General features: G+C 42.4%; 1 protein-coding gene across 4 annotated transcripts in view; it reads left to right on the top strand.

Moving 5' to 3' along the window:
• The window catches only part of ERAP1 (endoplasmic reticulum aminopeptidase 1), a 60,903-nt gene that overhangs the window by 5,310 nt on the left and 39,061 nt on the right, over positions 1-16,532 (top strand). The window contains exons 2-5 of one of the 4 annotated variants that reach the window (XM_061622771.1): positions 3,920-4,115; positions 6,641-7,206; positions 10,878-11,016; positions 12,623-12,757. In XM_061622771.1, the coding sequence (XP_061478755.1) occupies positions 3,920-4,115; positions 6,641-7,206; positions 10,878-11,016; positions 12,623-12,757 (1,036 nt within the window). Of the gene's footprint in view, positions 1-3,838; positions 4,120-6,640; positions 7,207-10,877; positions 11,017-12,622; positions 12,758-16,532 lie in introns of those variants that run through there. The other 3 variants (XM_061622764.1, XM_061622780.1, XM_061622788.1) reach the window with 3 other exon arrangements.

Genomic DNA, 16,532 nt, shown 5'->3' with positions numbered 1-16,532 from the left:
GGATAATGGAACGGACCAAGGAATTTCACAAGAAAATCACCCTGTGCTTTATAGATTACAGCAAAGCCTTTGACTGTGTAGATCATGAAAAACTATGGAATGCTTTAAAAGAAATGGGGGTGCCACAGCATCTGATTGTGCTGATGCGCAACCTATACTCTGGACAAGAGGCTACTGTAAGTACAGAATATGGAGAAACTGACTGGTTCTCCATCGGAAAGGGTGTGAGACAGTAGTGTATTTTATTTGTGTAATCTATACGCAGAACATATCATACAGAAAGCAGGATTGGACCAAGATGAAGGAGGTGTGAAAATTGGAGGGAGAAATATCAATAATTTAAGATATGCAGATACCATACTACTAGCAGAAACCAGTAATGATTTGAAACAAATGCTGATGAAAGTTAAAGAGGAAAGCACAAAAGCAGGACTACAGCTGAACGTCAAGAAGACTAAAGTAATGACAACAGAAGATTTATGTAACTTTACAGTTGACAATGAGGACATTGAACTTGTCAAGGATTATCAATACCTTGGCACAGTCATTAACCAAAATGGAGACAATAGTCAAGAAATCAGAAGGCTAGGACGAGGGAGAGCAGCTGTGAGAAAACTAGAGAAGGTCCTCAAATGCAAAGATGTATCACTGAACACCAAACTCAGGATCATTCAGACCATGGTATTTCCGATCTCTATGTATGGACGTGAAAGCTGGACAGTGAAAACAGTGGACAAGATAAAAATCAACTCATCTGAAATGTGGTGCTGGAGGAGAGCTTTGTGCATACCACAGATTGTGAAAAAGACAAATAATTGGGTGTTAGAACAAATTAAACCAGAACTATCACTAGAAGCTCAAATGAAACTGAGGTTATCATCTTTGGACACATCATGAGAAGACATGATTCACTAGAAAAGACAATGCTGGGAAAAACAGAAGGGAGTAGAAAAAGAGGAAGGCCAAACAAGAGATGGATTGATTCCATAAAGGAAGCCACAGACCTGAACTTACAAGATCTGAACAGGGTGGTTCATGACAGATGCTCTTGGAGGTCGCTGATTCATAGGGTCGCCATAAGTCACACTCGACTTGGAGGCACATAACAACAAACCAAAATACCAGGTAGTTTTTCCAAAATGCATGTTATTGGAGCCAGGAACACAGGAAGTTATACTGAGTCAGATAATTGATCCATCAAATGAATGGCAGCAGCTCTCCAGGATTTCAGGCAGGAGTCTTTCCTAGCCCTACTTGGAGATGCTAGGGCAGCCTTTCCCAACCAGTATGCCTCCAGATGTTGTTGGACCACAACTCCCATCAGCCTCAGCCAGCATTGCTAATGGTCAGGAAAGATGGGAATTGTGGTCCAACAACATCTGGAGGCACACTGGTTGGGAAAGGCTGTGCTAGGGATTAAACATAGGACCTCTGCATGCATAACACATGCTCTAACAATGAGCTACAGCCCTTCCTAATCATAGAGCATCTTGGGCTACACATAGCCATGGAAGATACTTATGGACTACTAAATATTTTCCAAAGAATGGCAGCAGGGTTATTTATAAATTAACTTCCAAAACTGGTGCTGCAGAAATTTTTAACCTCTGTGAACTGTTACACCACTTATTTGCTTAACTTGTAACATACCCCCACATATTTAGCATTGATAGGAGAAAATGAAAGCATAAACTAATCATACAATTATTTATTTATTTATTTTAATTTATATACCGCCCTAAGCCCAAGGGCTCTCTGGGCGGTGTACATAAAATAAAGCAATCAGGAATATATAAATACAAGAAAACAATAGAATCAAACCAACAAAGGTAAACAAAAATAATCAAACAGTAGCAAAATACAACAATACATATAATAATACGCATTAAAATGCCTGGGAATATAAAAGGGTTTTCTATTATCTAAGAAGAGAGTGTAGAATCCTGGCACAATTTCAAAGGACTGTAAGAGGGGGATTGTGGTTGCTTCCAGACACCCGGTTGTGCATTCATCCCAATTTGTTTGGTGAAAGTCTGCAGGGAATTTTTGGCATGCACTATTTATTGAGGAACAGCTGGTATAGCACAGTGGGGAGGAGAGACTGGCTGGGAGTCCAGAGTCTGTGAGTTCAAATCCCTGCTCATGTCTTCTGGATGTCAAGGGCCAGCTAAAGATCACCCCCACAGTGAGTGGCTCAGGGGTTATGTGCTGTGCCACCTCTGCAGCCGTGGGTAAGCTGCATAGTCCCAAGGAGTCCAGTTGTCCGCAACTGCCAGCTGGGGGGCAAGGAAGGGGCTGGCTTGTGCAGCTGTGGCAAGTTGAGCAGGCCCTAGCCAGCTGGAGAGGACTAGCCTCAGAGGAAGCCATTGGTAAACCACCTCTGAATACCTCTTACCATGAAAACCCTATGAATACAACCAAAAAAAAGGATTCATAGGGTTGCCATAAGCCAGAATCAACTTGAAGGCATATAACAACAACATTTATTGAGGATTCATTCACCCATCACTTTTCTTACAACAAAAAGTCTGCTGGGACAGGAGCTGGTTGGCTGTGCACGAGTGCCAAATCCATACCTACAAAATAGTAACAGTCTGGAAGTGGCCTTTGTTGACTTCTCAGCTTCTGAAGAGGCTTTGCAGTTGTGTAAGGAGCTAGAGCGTAAGATGTTATGGCTATGTACCATATCTGCAGCCATTCTAGTTCCAGTGTGTGATGTAGTGGTTAGTGTCAGACTAGGAATAAAGAAGTCCAGGTACAAATAGAGATGTAAAATTTCTGGAAATTTTGAAGCCATGGAAAAAAACGGTTTTTTTCCTGGGTTTTGTCAGAAAAAACAAATTTTCAGAAAAATTGAAAAAATGCAATATTAGCACTTTTTACAGATTGAAATTCACTTTGTTACTTCAGGAATCTAAAATGTAATTATGTACAAGTTGGTTTGGCATAAAATTATCACATTTGGTATATTCAAAGTACATTTATTCAAACAATTATTACAAATTGAATCTACTTTTTTAATTTTTTTTGGTAACAAATGGATCTACAAGATCCTGAACTGTAAGGAACCTCTTTCATTTTGCCAGTTTATGAGGAGCAGGCAGAAAAACAATTTAAAAAACACACAGAAGAAACCAACATTAATAACAAAGAAAACTATTTATGGCTCTGCTAGTTCTCTACAGTGTCAAGGAGACATAAAGCATCCATTCCCATAAAAAGAACTGAGAAAAGGGCGGGGGACCAAGATTCAATGAAACATTTTATTCATCATGCTAAAACATTCCATAGTCCATTTTTTCAGGAAAAAACAAAACAAAAAATGGCTTCAGAAAAAAACTGGTCCCCCCCCCTGAATTTTCAGGCCTTCACATATCTAGGTACAAATCCCTACTCAGCCATGAAGCTCCAAGCTCCTTTGGCTGAGTGAGTCACTATTGTGAGGATAAAACTGGAGGGGAGGGGAGGCAAAATATAAATGTGATAAATACTAGAGTTGTGACTTCTATTCTGTAAGGTAGTGTGGATTTGAATTTTTAGAATATTTAATTGCTAAATATACCCAGAGCAGCAAACAGCATAACCACAAAACTGAATAAAATACACATACAACTAACAAACAGCTATTAAAAAAAATATAAAAGCAGCACTGGAAAACAACAAAATTAATCGTGGGTATGAAATTAAATTTAAAACTAGCGACGTTGTTAGAACTTGTTCGCGAAGGAAGTTGATCTTCTGCCAGCCAAACATGAACATTTGGAGGATATGCTTCAGAACACAGGTACACCTGAGTGGCTAAAACATATCTTTGTACCTCTGAGCTACTAGACGTCGTACCTAATAACGTAGGTACAATGTAGTCGATGCTTCATTACCCACGTGCAGGCTTATTGCAAGATCTTTCTCCTTACCCCAGCAGCCCTTTGAACTGGGCAAAAGCGCGCCCAGAAAGGCAGAGATCACAAAGACCAGCAACAACGCGAAGCGGGTGTTTGTGTTTCAGAGGTCTACACCGTCCCCTGGACGTCTTCGCTTTCGCTTTCACTCCGCAGGCCACGAAAGAGACGAAGAGGCAGCGACGGGGGTTGGCCGGCCTTCACAGTTCACTCCAAGTAGGTAAGGGGTTTGCCCACATTCAGGTGCTGCCCCGCGGCTGAGGCACGGAAGCGAGGAGAGCAGGTATCGCTGGAGATCGGGAAATAGAAAGGGATGGAAGCAGCGGCGGCGAGAAAGCCAAAGCCTCTGCTGAAGAGGCCTATTTTTCGCACCCTTTGAACGGTGGCGAGTTGTTCTACAAGTAGCAGTGCGTTTCTAAGCAGGAACACTCTACTACGCATGCTCACTCTGGCGCCTTGTATCCTCGGTCCGGCGCCCCCCTCCCTTCACAGAGCAGCAGGCCTCGGTTGGCTATGGGGCAGGCGTTCATGTCCAAAGGGCCTGGCCCTGTCTACTGCTCCCTACCGTCACCACCGTACCTTTTGCCGTCGTGTTCTGTGCATGGATTCGCGCGTCACAAAAAAAGCTACGGAGGAAAAAAGGCTTTCTGGTGTGGAGGAAGTGCAGTTCGAAAAGAAATTTCTCCTCCCATAATGCTAAAACTCGAGCTCACGTTTGTTAAATTAGTTGGCCTTAGAATCAGGATAGGCTAATAAATAATGTACTTCTTAATGTAATTATGGTACCTAATGAATATTACGGAATTCTCTGCCACAAGGTATGGAGATGTCCGCTGGCTTACATGGCCTTAAAAGGGAATTTGACTAATTCATGAAATATATAGGTGTGTTAAGAGTTGTGGGATGATAGCGAAACGGAGCCGCTGAATACCCGTGGCTGAGAGGGCAGCAGCACACGGGGTAGTTGCCTTCGTGCCATGCTTTTGGGCTTTCTGGCGCCATCTAGCTGTGAGAAAATGGGATGCTGAAGGAGATGGCGCCTTGGTCTCTGATCCCGTTGTGTTTTTCTCAACCATTTACCTCATATACAAAACATATATGTTACACCATTGAATTATGACTCCTAGCCCTCAAAGCCCAACTACTCTTTCTATCCCTCCCTGTGTTGCAAGTAGATTCAAACAAGCCTTCACTCTTGCTTTTATCTGGGTCCCATATAAGGGTGGGCAAAGTTTGCACAGGAGGGCCACATGCAGCAGTGAGTGAGTGCTTCAGAGCCTCATGGCAGTGGGCACGGCCAGCACTGGTGATGAGCAGGGGCAGTTAATCTCACTCTCTCGCTCACTCACACACATACATTTATTCAATCAACTTCAGTAGCAAATTCAGAAGTGCAGGGTCCCTTCATGATAGTCACAGCTACACCCCTCCCCCTTTTTTGCGGCTGGGTTGAGAATGAGACCATTGTTAATGCCTTCTACAACAACAGATGTCCCTAGGAGCCAATAAGCATGCAAAGGGAGAGTGTTAGCTACTGAAAAGAGGCTGCTCAGTGACTCACCTCCTTTCACTGTGATTGGCTCCAAGCAGTATGAAAGGACAAGGAAACATGTTAGGAGGCTCTTCGCAATGGCTAACTTTCATGCTGTTTGGCTCATAGGATGCTGGAGACATACGGACCCTGCTGGGACCCTGCTCCCCAAAAACAAAGGGATCTAAGACCCCCTGAGACCCTAGACAACTGCACCCCTGATCAACTTAAACACATGCCCCTTCTCAGTTACATTCACACACATACACACATTCTCATAGAATCCATCCCCCCCTTCTGTCTCACACACACTCCCCTTCCAAGCTGATTATCCATCAAGTGAGCACTGGAGAAAAGTGGGCAGAGGTCCCTGGGCTCCTAAGAGAGTGGGCAGTGGTTGTGAGTTGCCCAACTGTGCCATAGAATTACCAGATACAGCTAACCTGTGATTCACCATTCTGCACTCACCCAAAGTGTGTATATTAAATACTGCTCAGCCGTCTCACACACTTCTTTGCTATATGTAAGATGATACAGAAGTCCTTTAAAAATAAATAAATCCTTACATGCATTCTTAATAGTATAATCTCATGAGAACTACTATGTAACACAACCACACGGGAGGGGGAATTCCATAGGTCAGATTCTCCTATCAGTGCTGCAGTAGGCCAGAGAACCAGTGGCATTTCCCTTCCTCTCAGGGTCCATACTGGTCAATCCTAGTGTTCCACCCATCACTAAACCCATCCATTCATATTGGTTGTACTATGGCACAGTATATGGGACAAGTTTAAGGTTTCTAAAAATTAAAGGTTTAATTGTGGTCCCAAAATGAGACACACAGTCCTTTTGTTTTCCAGTTTCTGAATCTTGTTTTCAAATGTTGGTCTAGTTAACTCAGATAGCAAGACAGTTTCCCCTTCACTTAATTAAAACTGATGTGCTGTGATTTTTATCAGATCTGTGATTTACATTTCACATAAGACTTGTCATAAAGCAGCTTATTGCCTTTGTTTAGTACCATAACTAGTTAGACCCGTGTTGTTACAATATAAGTATTCCTTCAGTCTCCAGTCCAAAGCCCAGGGAATTCTAGAAGTTGTTTGTCTCATAGAAAATATTGCATGGATAGGGAAAACCGTATGGGGTTGGCAATGAGGTTTTAAAAAATTGTTTATATTGACTTTATTTACAAATGTCTCTTTATTAGATTTGCCACTGTGGATACAATAACAACCTGTCATTTGGATTGCCATATGTAGATCAGACATTCACCTTGAAGACGCTGAAAATGTTTTTATTGCTACTCATTTTAAATCTTGCTACTTTATTGGATGGTGATCTTCATAGCGAGAAAACCTATTCACCCACGGGAAATGGAAACAATTCATTTCCTTGGAATAAAATTAGGCTTCCCAAGCATGTCATTCCGGTTCATTATGATCTTCTTATTCATCCAAATCTCACCACTTTAACTTTTAGTGGATTGGCCAAAATAGAGATTACGGTAACCCAACAGACTAGTTCAATCATCCTGCACAGCAAATATCTTCAGATCACCAAAGCTGCTATCCAAGGAGCAACAGGAAACATTGGTACTGATAAAGGAGTGATGATTTTAGAGTACCCACCATTCGAGCAGATTGCACTTGTTGCTACTGAACCACTGCAAATTGGGCACAATTACACTATTAGTATTGAGTACTCTGCTAATTTGTCAGACAGTTTTCATGGATTCTATAAAAGCACATACAGAACTCCGGAGGGAGATGTAAGGTAAGTCCTTTTTCAGGTTGCTGCTTTTGAACAATATTTTAATTTAGATGCGTGCATCTTTTTGACCCTCCTATTTCATATCAACTTACTTTTCTGAGCTTCTAAACTTTTTATATAATAACTAAGGACTAAGAGGGAGCTGTCCCATTCACTTTCTGATTAAAGAAGATTTTGTACATTGTGCTACAAATGTGCTTAGGTCCCACGGCTTGTTGAATCTGGTTAATGCATGTAACAAAAGAAATGTCACTACACAAACATTTGGAAGTAATCTTGAAATGTTAAGTTCATGAATCTTATTTAAGAGGCTCAATAGTTCCAAAGTAATGTCTCCAGTTAGCCAAATGAATTGCTTTCAGATATTTCACTTCTTCACATACGTCTGTTGTGACATCAGCATGGTACTCTTCAGTGAAAGACGTGCATGTTTCTTCAGTCTGGTTTTCAGTCATCTTGAAGTATTTCCACAGAAACCCAAATTTCCCATCTAAAGGTTTCACAGTTTTATAATGGGTTTTACGCCTGGAAATTACGAGAGCCAGTGTGGTGTAGTGGTTAAGGTGTTGGACTATGACCTGGGAGATGAAGGTTTGAATCCCTACACAGCCATGAAGCTCACTGGGTGACCTTGGGCCAGTCACTGCCTCTCAGCCTCAGAGGAAGGCAATGGTAAACCACCTCTGAATACTGCTTACCATGAAAACCCTATTCATAGTGTTGCCATAAGTCGGAATCGACTTGAAGGCAGTCTGTTTCCATGTTCAAGGCTGGAAATTAGATTGTTGACAATTGCATTAAAAATCTAGCTTGGATGGATCTTCAGGGCTTCGTCATGAAATATGCAAATTTCTTCTGGTGTGCTAAGTGTACAGCCAAATTAATTCACAGTATTCAATAATGAGATATGAGACCAATCTATCCTTACCCTGGGTAATGCTAGTGCATCTGTGGTCTCCACTTCAGCAGAATCCTCATTCGCTTTTTCTTCTTCCAGTAATTCTTGAGCATCTGATGACTGGCTTTCACTATCTCCCTCATCACCACATGATGATTTTGAAACAAAGCCCAGGCTGAATAAACTTACCTGACCTTTTTTTTTCTTTTGCATATTTTTCTCACTTTTCTATGTGGTCCAGGCTTATATTTATGGTCCATAATTTTAATTTCACCATAAAACAATGGCAACACATATTTAGATTTGTTCCAATGTGTTCTAGTCACAGACCAAATAACAAAAAGTGTTGACATGCAACTCTCATCTATTAGCTTTCTCTTTATCTGACACTATGTCTTAATTCCTTTAAGGGAATTGTAGGATATGCTTGTTGAGCAAATGTGAACTGTGGCTTAGTAGTTCTGTAAACTGTGAACTGATGCCTACTACCAGGGTCTAGTAGTTCTGTTTTAAACGTCAGACTCCCAAGGTGGATATGCTCTGCCATTTCTGAATCAAATTAATATATGTTGCTGCTTGTTAATCAGCCACGAGTGGCTGTATACTATAGCCAGCATGGATTTTTTGCATTCCGCAATGTTAAATTGAAAATACCCCCATGCCATTCTGCTGCTTTCCATAAGCTCAATTCAAAACAAAACTCATTGTCCTGAACTCAGAAACACTTTCGTAACAACCCTTTAAGTTTTCATGACGATATACAAAACAGATAGAGAGAATCTAAAGTTCAAAGTGTAAACCAGGAGAGAAAAAATCCAGACCCTGTTGGACATTTTTCTGTCAGTGTTCTCATAATTTGTTGAGATTAATTAAAAAATCAGTCATGTTCATTGGGTACCTGTAATCCTATTACTGACCTTGTCCCATATTCTGACCTTCATCTTCTGCAGTTTAAAAGTTTAAAAAATGCCTAGCCACTTTTTAATTAATTTAAGAAATTTAACATTGAAGTCTATTATAGCATCGGGCATGCTCAGTAAGAATCAGCTGTCTGTTCTAAAAGCCAGACTCACAGCTATTTGGCTTGGCTAATTGGGGCCACACTCACATCAGACATTTATTTCACTTGAAACAGTATGGCTTCTCCCAAAGAATCCTGGGAAGTGTAGTTTGTGAAGTGTGCTGAGAGTTGTTAGGAGACTCCTGTTCCCCTGACAGAGCTGCAGTGGTCAGAGTGCATTAACAGTCAGCCCCTCTTCTGGGGACTGTAGCTCTGTGAGAGGAATAGCATGTCTCCTAGCAACGCTCAGGACCCTTCACAAACTACACTTCCCAGGATTCTTTGAGGGAATCCATGACTGTTTAAAGTGAAATAAAGGTCTGGTGTGGATGTGGCCAGTGACAGCTTTGGTTTACATTTAGGTTGGAGACTACATGTGCCTGTTGTAGAATGAAAAGGTGGGGGAAACCCTGAAAAACTGATACTGTTCACAATGTTTTTCTTTTGGAAAGGAAAGGAGCCTTCCCTCTGCCCAGTGCCCACCCACTCTCCCTCTTCGCTCCCTCCTCCTCCCTACCCCTATCCTTTTCTTCTCTCCCCCTAGGCCTCCTCCACCTCCCTGCCCCTTCGCCAGGCCAGTTTCACCTTTCCTAAGCATGATTGTACAGGAGTGAATCCCATTGAACTGAAAACAAAGCAAATGATCAAACCTGCCATCCCCTCCTCCTCCCTATCCCTCCCTTTTGCCCCTTCCCTCCCTTTTGCCCCTTCCCTTCCCTCCCTTTTGCCCCTTCCCTTCCCTCCCTTTTGCCCCTTCCCTCCCCTCCCTTTTGCCCCTTCCCTCCCCTCCCTTTTGCCCCTTCCCTCCCCTCCCTTTTGCCCCTTCCCTCCCCTCCCTTTTGCCCCTTCCCTCCCCTCCCTTTTGCCCCTTCCCTCCCCTCCCTTTTGCCCCTTCCCTCCCCTCCCTTTTGCCCCTTCCAATCCCCTCCCTTTTGCCCCTTCCAATCCCCTCCCTTTTGCCCCTTCCAATCCCCTCCCTTTTGCCCCTTCCAATCCCCTCCCCCTCCTTCCCTCTTCTGCCCCCTCTCCTCTTCCATGGTCAGTTTTACTAATTCTAAGCATGATTGCAGGGGTGTAAATCCCACTGAATACCATAAGCATGCAAATGATCAGACCTGCCTTTCTTCTCCCCTCTCTCCTCTCCTTCCCCCTCTCTCCTACTCCCTTCCTCCTCCTATCTTCCTCCCCTCCCTTCCCCTCTTCCTTATTCCTCCTCCCCTGCCCACTTCAGCCAGCCCTCCCTCCCCCTTCTCCTCCTCCCCCATGGTCAGTTTCACATGTCCTAAGCATGATTGCATGCAGGACAACAGGTGGGTTGTTTTTGTTTTTTAATTTATCAGATTTCCTCCAGAAAGGTAGATACAAACTTAATGGCAGGGAAATACTGTCTGGCATTTTGATGTCAACAACATCAGGTGGACACTGTGAAAAAACGTTCATGTATAAAGAGTTCCCATCCCACAATAAATATCTGGGTTGACATCTTATGCACACTTACATCAGAGTAAATCCCATTAAGCACAGTGGAAGTTACTTCTAAATACACATGCACAAGAATGTACTGGTAATGTTGTTAGTTTTATATACCCACCCCCACCCCTCTGGCCTCCATTGAAAATACAAGCTGATTTCTATTTCATCGGGGGAAATGTTCACCAGTGAATATTTTTACTGTAATAACCAGTATACGTAATGCATTCCTTTTCTTAATTCCAGAGTACTTGCATCAACACAGTTTGAGCCAACAGCTGCACGTATGACCTTCCCTTGCTTTGATGAGCCTGCATTCAAAAGTAAATTTTCTGTTAAGATCAGACGAGAACCAAAACATCTTGCACTATCTAATATGCCTTTAGTAAGTGTTTATTTTGTATATTTTGAATTACCAGTTGAGACAGAGAAAACAAAGTAGAAAAAATTACTGTAATACAACATAAACTGCCTCTCAAGAGTTTTGCTCATATTGTACCCATCTTGGTGTTCACATAAGAAAGGAAATTGAAGTAAAATATCAAAACCAATGTATTAATGTACTGAAAAATTTAAGAAAGGTTATGAATTTGTTAAATAGGACTAGAAGTATGGAACAATTTTCTCTTGCTATGTTACCTTTAATGAGCTTTCTCTAGCTTCTGCTTAGACATAGATTTGCAACTGTTAAAAGAAGATCATAACACTTAAGCCTTATCACATCTGTGAACAAGATAAAATGTAGTGTGTAATAAATGTACTTCTAAGTGTTACAACACATGCTCTTGGGTACCTGAGTGTGTGAACTTGCCACCCACATGTCCCATGAAACACACCTCCTTGAGAGGAGGGAGATCTTTTGCTAGGAATAAAACAAGCGCTTTGCCCTGAAGTGTGCCTAAATAGTGTGTATATATATATATATATATAACCCAAGAAATGCAGGTCCAAACCAAAATAAAGCAAAGCTTTCTTTTATTGAGAAAGAGAGAAGAATAGCATTACAAAATTACTGGGTGCGTGGCAGCATTAATCGTTAATATCCTAACCCATTCATAACTTTAAACTAAAGAGATCAAAGGACCTATTACAGTAGGGCCCCGCTTATATGATGGGTTAGGGACCAGGCCCCCGCCGTAAAGCGGAAATCGCCATAAAGTGGAACCCCATTGATTATAATGGGGTGTGTCGTGCAAAAATGCCTCAAAACTGCAAAAATGGCTTTAAAATGGGGAATTTCCCACCACCGCATTAGCGGAACGCCGGAATGCGAAGCACTGGTAAGCAGGGCCCTACTGTACTATAAAGAGTGACAGGTAGGAGAGATTACCTATCCTAGGCCCATGAGTGGGCAGTGGGATGCAGCTGAAGTGATGTGTCAGAGCTCTGAACCAAAAACCGAAAGGAATCTCTTAGTCTCAAGGTTTGCACCGAGACATAGACTCTCTCCCTGGTTCTGTTCCTGCAGTCCTGCCTCGAGATCGTTGTTTTAGAGTGTGGCTACACGTGTTGGAGCTCAGATCACCATTGCCCCCCCTTTTCTCCTTTCTGGATTCAAGCCTCGGTTTTAAAAATACTTTTTCTCTCTCCCCCCCCCCTGCAAAGGAGGGGTCTGGGCATCTGGTGATTTTGTGTGTGTGTGTGTGCATGCGTGCGTGCTGAGCCAGGATGAGGGACTTCTTGCTGACTCTGAGAAAACTTAGGCTACTCCTAATGAACAATGGAATTATTCTGCTAGATGGGAGGGAACTCTGAAAAGGAGAAGATAACATGTATTTAGTAGCTTTTAGTTAATTTTGTGTCTTAACTGCCCTTGTCCTTTGCACAATACCTCAGAAACTCATATCCAGCCATAAAAAGGCCGGGGTGTGGAGTGGGAGTTTTAATTCCTGACCTTGCACCTCCTGGGTTCCACTTGAACCAAAATGGGGTTAGCCAAGCAGTCGTAACATAAGCTAGAGATGAAATGTAAAGGAGATTTTACATTTCAGGTGAAATCTATAAACATCGAGGAACAACTCATTGAAGACCACTTTGAGATCAGTGTAAAGATGAGCACTTACCTGGTGGCCTTCATTGTTTCAGATTTCAAATCAGCTACCAAGATGACCTCCTGTGGAATTAAGGTAAACTTTTCGTATCAACTGAAGTGTTGCATATTGATATTTAAAATAAAATATGTAGCAATTTACATCTTTTAAAGAAATTGGAGGCTAGAAAAGTTTTAAAGAAATCATTAGATCCGGAAAGAAACTAGATCCAGATTTAGTTATGCTTAGAGTAGTCCAATTAAAATCAATGGGACTTACGTTAGTCATGATTAAGTCCAATTGATTTCATTCGGTTCACTCTAAGCACGACTAACAGAGTAATCCAAACTATAGGAAGGCAGCATAAATTATGCTGGGGTAATTTATCCCTATTGCAAACTTCAGGAGTGGGACTACTGCTGGCTGAGCCAATCTGACCCTGGCAGAGGAAAATGCCTTTAAAATAGAGTTTGTTAATGTAACTTTTTTCCTGTGTAACTTCCGATGTGGTACTGAACAGAGTTTGGAATAGGGGTAAATCTCCTCCTGCCCCAGAACATTCCTTTTTAGGGACTTACCCTGGTCTTAGTTCAGCTGGATGGAGGATTTACACCAGTGTATGTCTGGCTGAGCCAGGATGAGGGACTTCAGCTGGTGTAGTCCTGGCTGAGAGCAGGTGCAGCCAGAGACCTGCCTATTCCAAACTCTGCTCATCCTGGGAGATCTTGGGTTTGGATTGCTCCCTAACTCTGGATCCAACTGTATAGAATTTAAAATAATTTTTCAGTAGCTTCCCAAAGCTTTATTACCATGTTAGAATAAGCAAAAGTGTAGACTTGCACCAGTTGTCCTCCAGCTGTTAGCAATAGTTATATGGGTGGTGGTTGTTACAAAATTACTTGCATTTGTTTGTAAAATAGTGTATCAGTAATGCCTTATTTTCAGAACTGTTGGGATAAAAGTTAAAAAGTTAGTGTTCTAGAGCCTTGGTGTCCAACATGGTCATCACTCACCACTTGTGGTGAAACGACTATTGGCCTGTACTGAATTTGTGCTTTACTTCTACCATCTTTTAAAAATAATTTTTAAAATATAATTCTTTTATACGTGGACCAGTTAAAAAAAGTATCCACTCTCTACCCTTAACAATCACAGATTAATCCTTGGATTCTATATACTGCAAAATGCACTTTGACATCTACATTCTCAACTCACCTTTTCAAGACATGCAATTTTACTTTAAAGCACTCAACTTTTGAAAGTTGATTCAATTGTTACGATGTGCACTCGAATTTTAAATAGAAACAAATTCGCAGTTCTAAATACAGTTATTCCAAAACGTTTCAGTTTTTGGTCCAATGTGATTCTGCAAATCAACTTTTTCTGCAGTAACAATAGTGAAATCAAAGTATACGTTACAGATATTGGATGCAAATTTAGAGGCAGAGTTGAGATGTAGTTTAACATTTTATACCTGATTTCCCTGCACTAGTTAATGAAAAGGTATGTCAGATTTCTCACTAATTCTGTCAATAAATAATTTAAAACATTATTATTTTTCTACCCTCAAAAACACAATCTTTTTATGTCATGTGGAGAAAAGGTTAACATATTTACCACAGTTTTAGCAAGTATGAAAAATTTGGACACCGCTGTTCTCCAGTGCATGTAAGATGCTCTCAGGCAGGACTTGAGTTCCACCTTTTGGTCGAAGGCAAAATATCACTGTTTGATTTCTCTTGAATCTTCTAGCTTTCCCTTAGCCTCAAGGAAGCCAGTTCCATTTTGCTTTCACAATTTGTGGTTGCATGCTTCGCACTCTCTGCTCCCTGCCTTGATTCCTGCTTGTTTCAGGCTTGTATTCTGCGTGTTTGTGTAGGTTTTTTGTTTATCTAGTCTTGTGGTTTGCTTGTTACTAACAGCACAACAACATCTCAGTTACCATCTTGGCTTTTTGCCCTCCTGCACCCCCTTCTTGTTAAGCTGCTCTACAGTGGTTCTGACCCAAGCCAGCCCAAGCCACAATACAGTGTCTTGCCTCCTGCCTGGCAACAGCAGCAGTATCATTGGCTTAATGTGATGGGGAAAGCTAAAGAAAAATTGGCCACATCATCTAGAAAGTTCTGGCTGCTGTCGCCGTTACCTTACTGGCCAGCTCCTCAAAACGCTACAGGAGCTGCAGCGGGAAACCAGGTGGCTAGTGCTATCCCCTCTTCCAACAGGCTGGAGGATGTTTTGATGGCTTCTTTAATAGTGTGGGGGGGACCCTCTGACCACGTCTGCAGTGTCCCTCAACTCAATGCTCCAGCCTTTCCCTATGACATCCCTGCGGGGTCGCAGAGACCCAGGTGATAGGCCCATGTTATTTTTGCTGGAGCAGCAGTCAGCTCAAAATGGAGGACACAAGGAAGGAGGAGGGGGAGAAGGCATTTTGGTGGGAAGTGATACAGAGCGCTAGGGAAGGCACTGCTTGTTGAGAAACCAGGAGCAGTTGTCAGATGATGAAAGGGAGCAACATAGAAGGGAGCTGGCAGCAGTCTTTCCCTCAAGCTCATTGTCTGAGATGTTAGTAGGCTTTGGGGATGCTGCATTGCCAAATGAAACACAGCCAGTACAGGCTTCTGCCAGCCATCCCTTGACCTCAGGGAATTTACAGTGTCAGATGTCTTTCAGCCATCCCTCGTGCTCAGGGAATTTACGGAACCAGATCCCTCCCCAGTTCAGTTACATCTTGCTCCTGAGATGTTGTTACAATTAAAGGACATTTTGTTAGCAGACCTGACTAGAGTCCTGACTGCTATTCTGCAGTCCTTGAGATCTTCCCCTCCTAATGCTAATGTGAATGTGGCCAATAAAGTGAATGTGGCCAATGTGATCCAATCCCTGCCCTCATCAGCTACCCACTTGCCTCAATCTAGCCTGTCGCAGACTGCATAATCCATGCTTTCTGAGGCTCCACAATCTCTATTAACGCATCAGTCTCAAAGAGATCATATGAGTTCTTCCCCAGACCCTCATGCTGTATACAGAGGCAGGGTGTCTCACCATTAGGAGGTGTTGGATGATATGAACACAAAGTTAATTGTTTTAGATGAGGAGAAATGGAGTGGGACATCAGAGACAGAAGAGGTGTCCAAATTGGGTTTTTCAGGAACCACGTTATCTATCACTGTTACGCAAGGTAATAGAGGCATTAAACTTGAACACTTTAGAGGAGGCTTCCACTCTGGACTCGGCTGCCTTGAGAATGGTGGTGGTATGCCCAGATTCTAAGCCTATATCTAGGGTAGTTAAACTTCCTTCCATGCTTCCTAGGATCATCAAAGTGGAATTTCAGTCTCCCTTGCAGCTTAAGAAGTCAGCCCCAATTGCAAATATCTTCTCGACCAGTCCATTATGGATCAACTGAACCTCCCACTCATAGATGCTCTCGTGCAACGTTTAGTGAATCCAAAGGATTCTGATGCTAAAGGATGTGGTCAAAAAGAGATTGGATTTGGGACTACAGCAGGTGCATGATGCAAGTGCCTTATCTATAAGGGCTGGGGCTTCGACTTCAGTGTTTGCACAAGCTATTCTACTGTGGTTGGAGGAGCTGTTTGACAACTCTCAGCAGGATCCTGCTTGGATTTGGAGAACCCTTTTGAAGGTTTCTCAAGCAGTAGCCTTTATGGCAGATGCTTCAATAGATGCAGTTCAATTTTCTGCCAGGGCATTGTTAGCAGATGTGTTTACCAGAAGGATCCTGTGGCTATGTCATTGGGAAGCTGGTACCATTCTTTGGCGATGGAGCCTTGGAGAAGGTCTTGGTTGAGTCTAGAGACAAGAAGAAAACGATGCCATCTACAAAGAAAAGGGAGGACAGACACAT

This window comes from Rhineura floridana, chromosome 1 (assembly GCF_030035675.1).
Source record: "Rhineura floridana isolate rRhiFlo1 chromosome 1, rRhiFlo1.hap2, whole genome shotgun sequence".
NCBI classification, from domain to species: domain Eukaryota; kingdom Metazoa; phylum Chordata; class Lepidosauria; order Squamata; family Rhineuridae; genus Rhineura; species Rhineura floridana.
The sequence above is the reverse complement of the archived record's forward strand: the minus strand, read 5'-3'. Positions and strand labels throughout refer to the sequence as shown.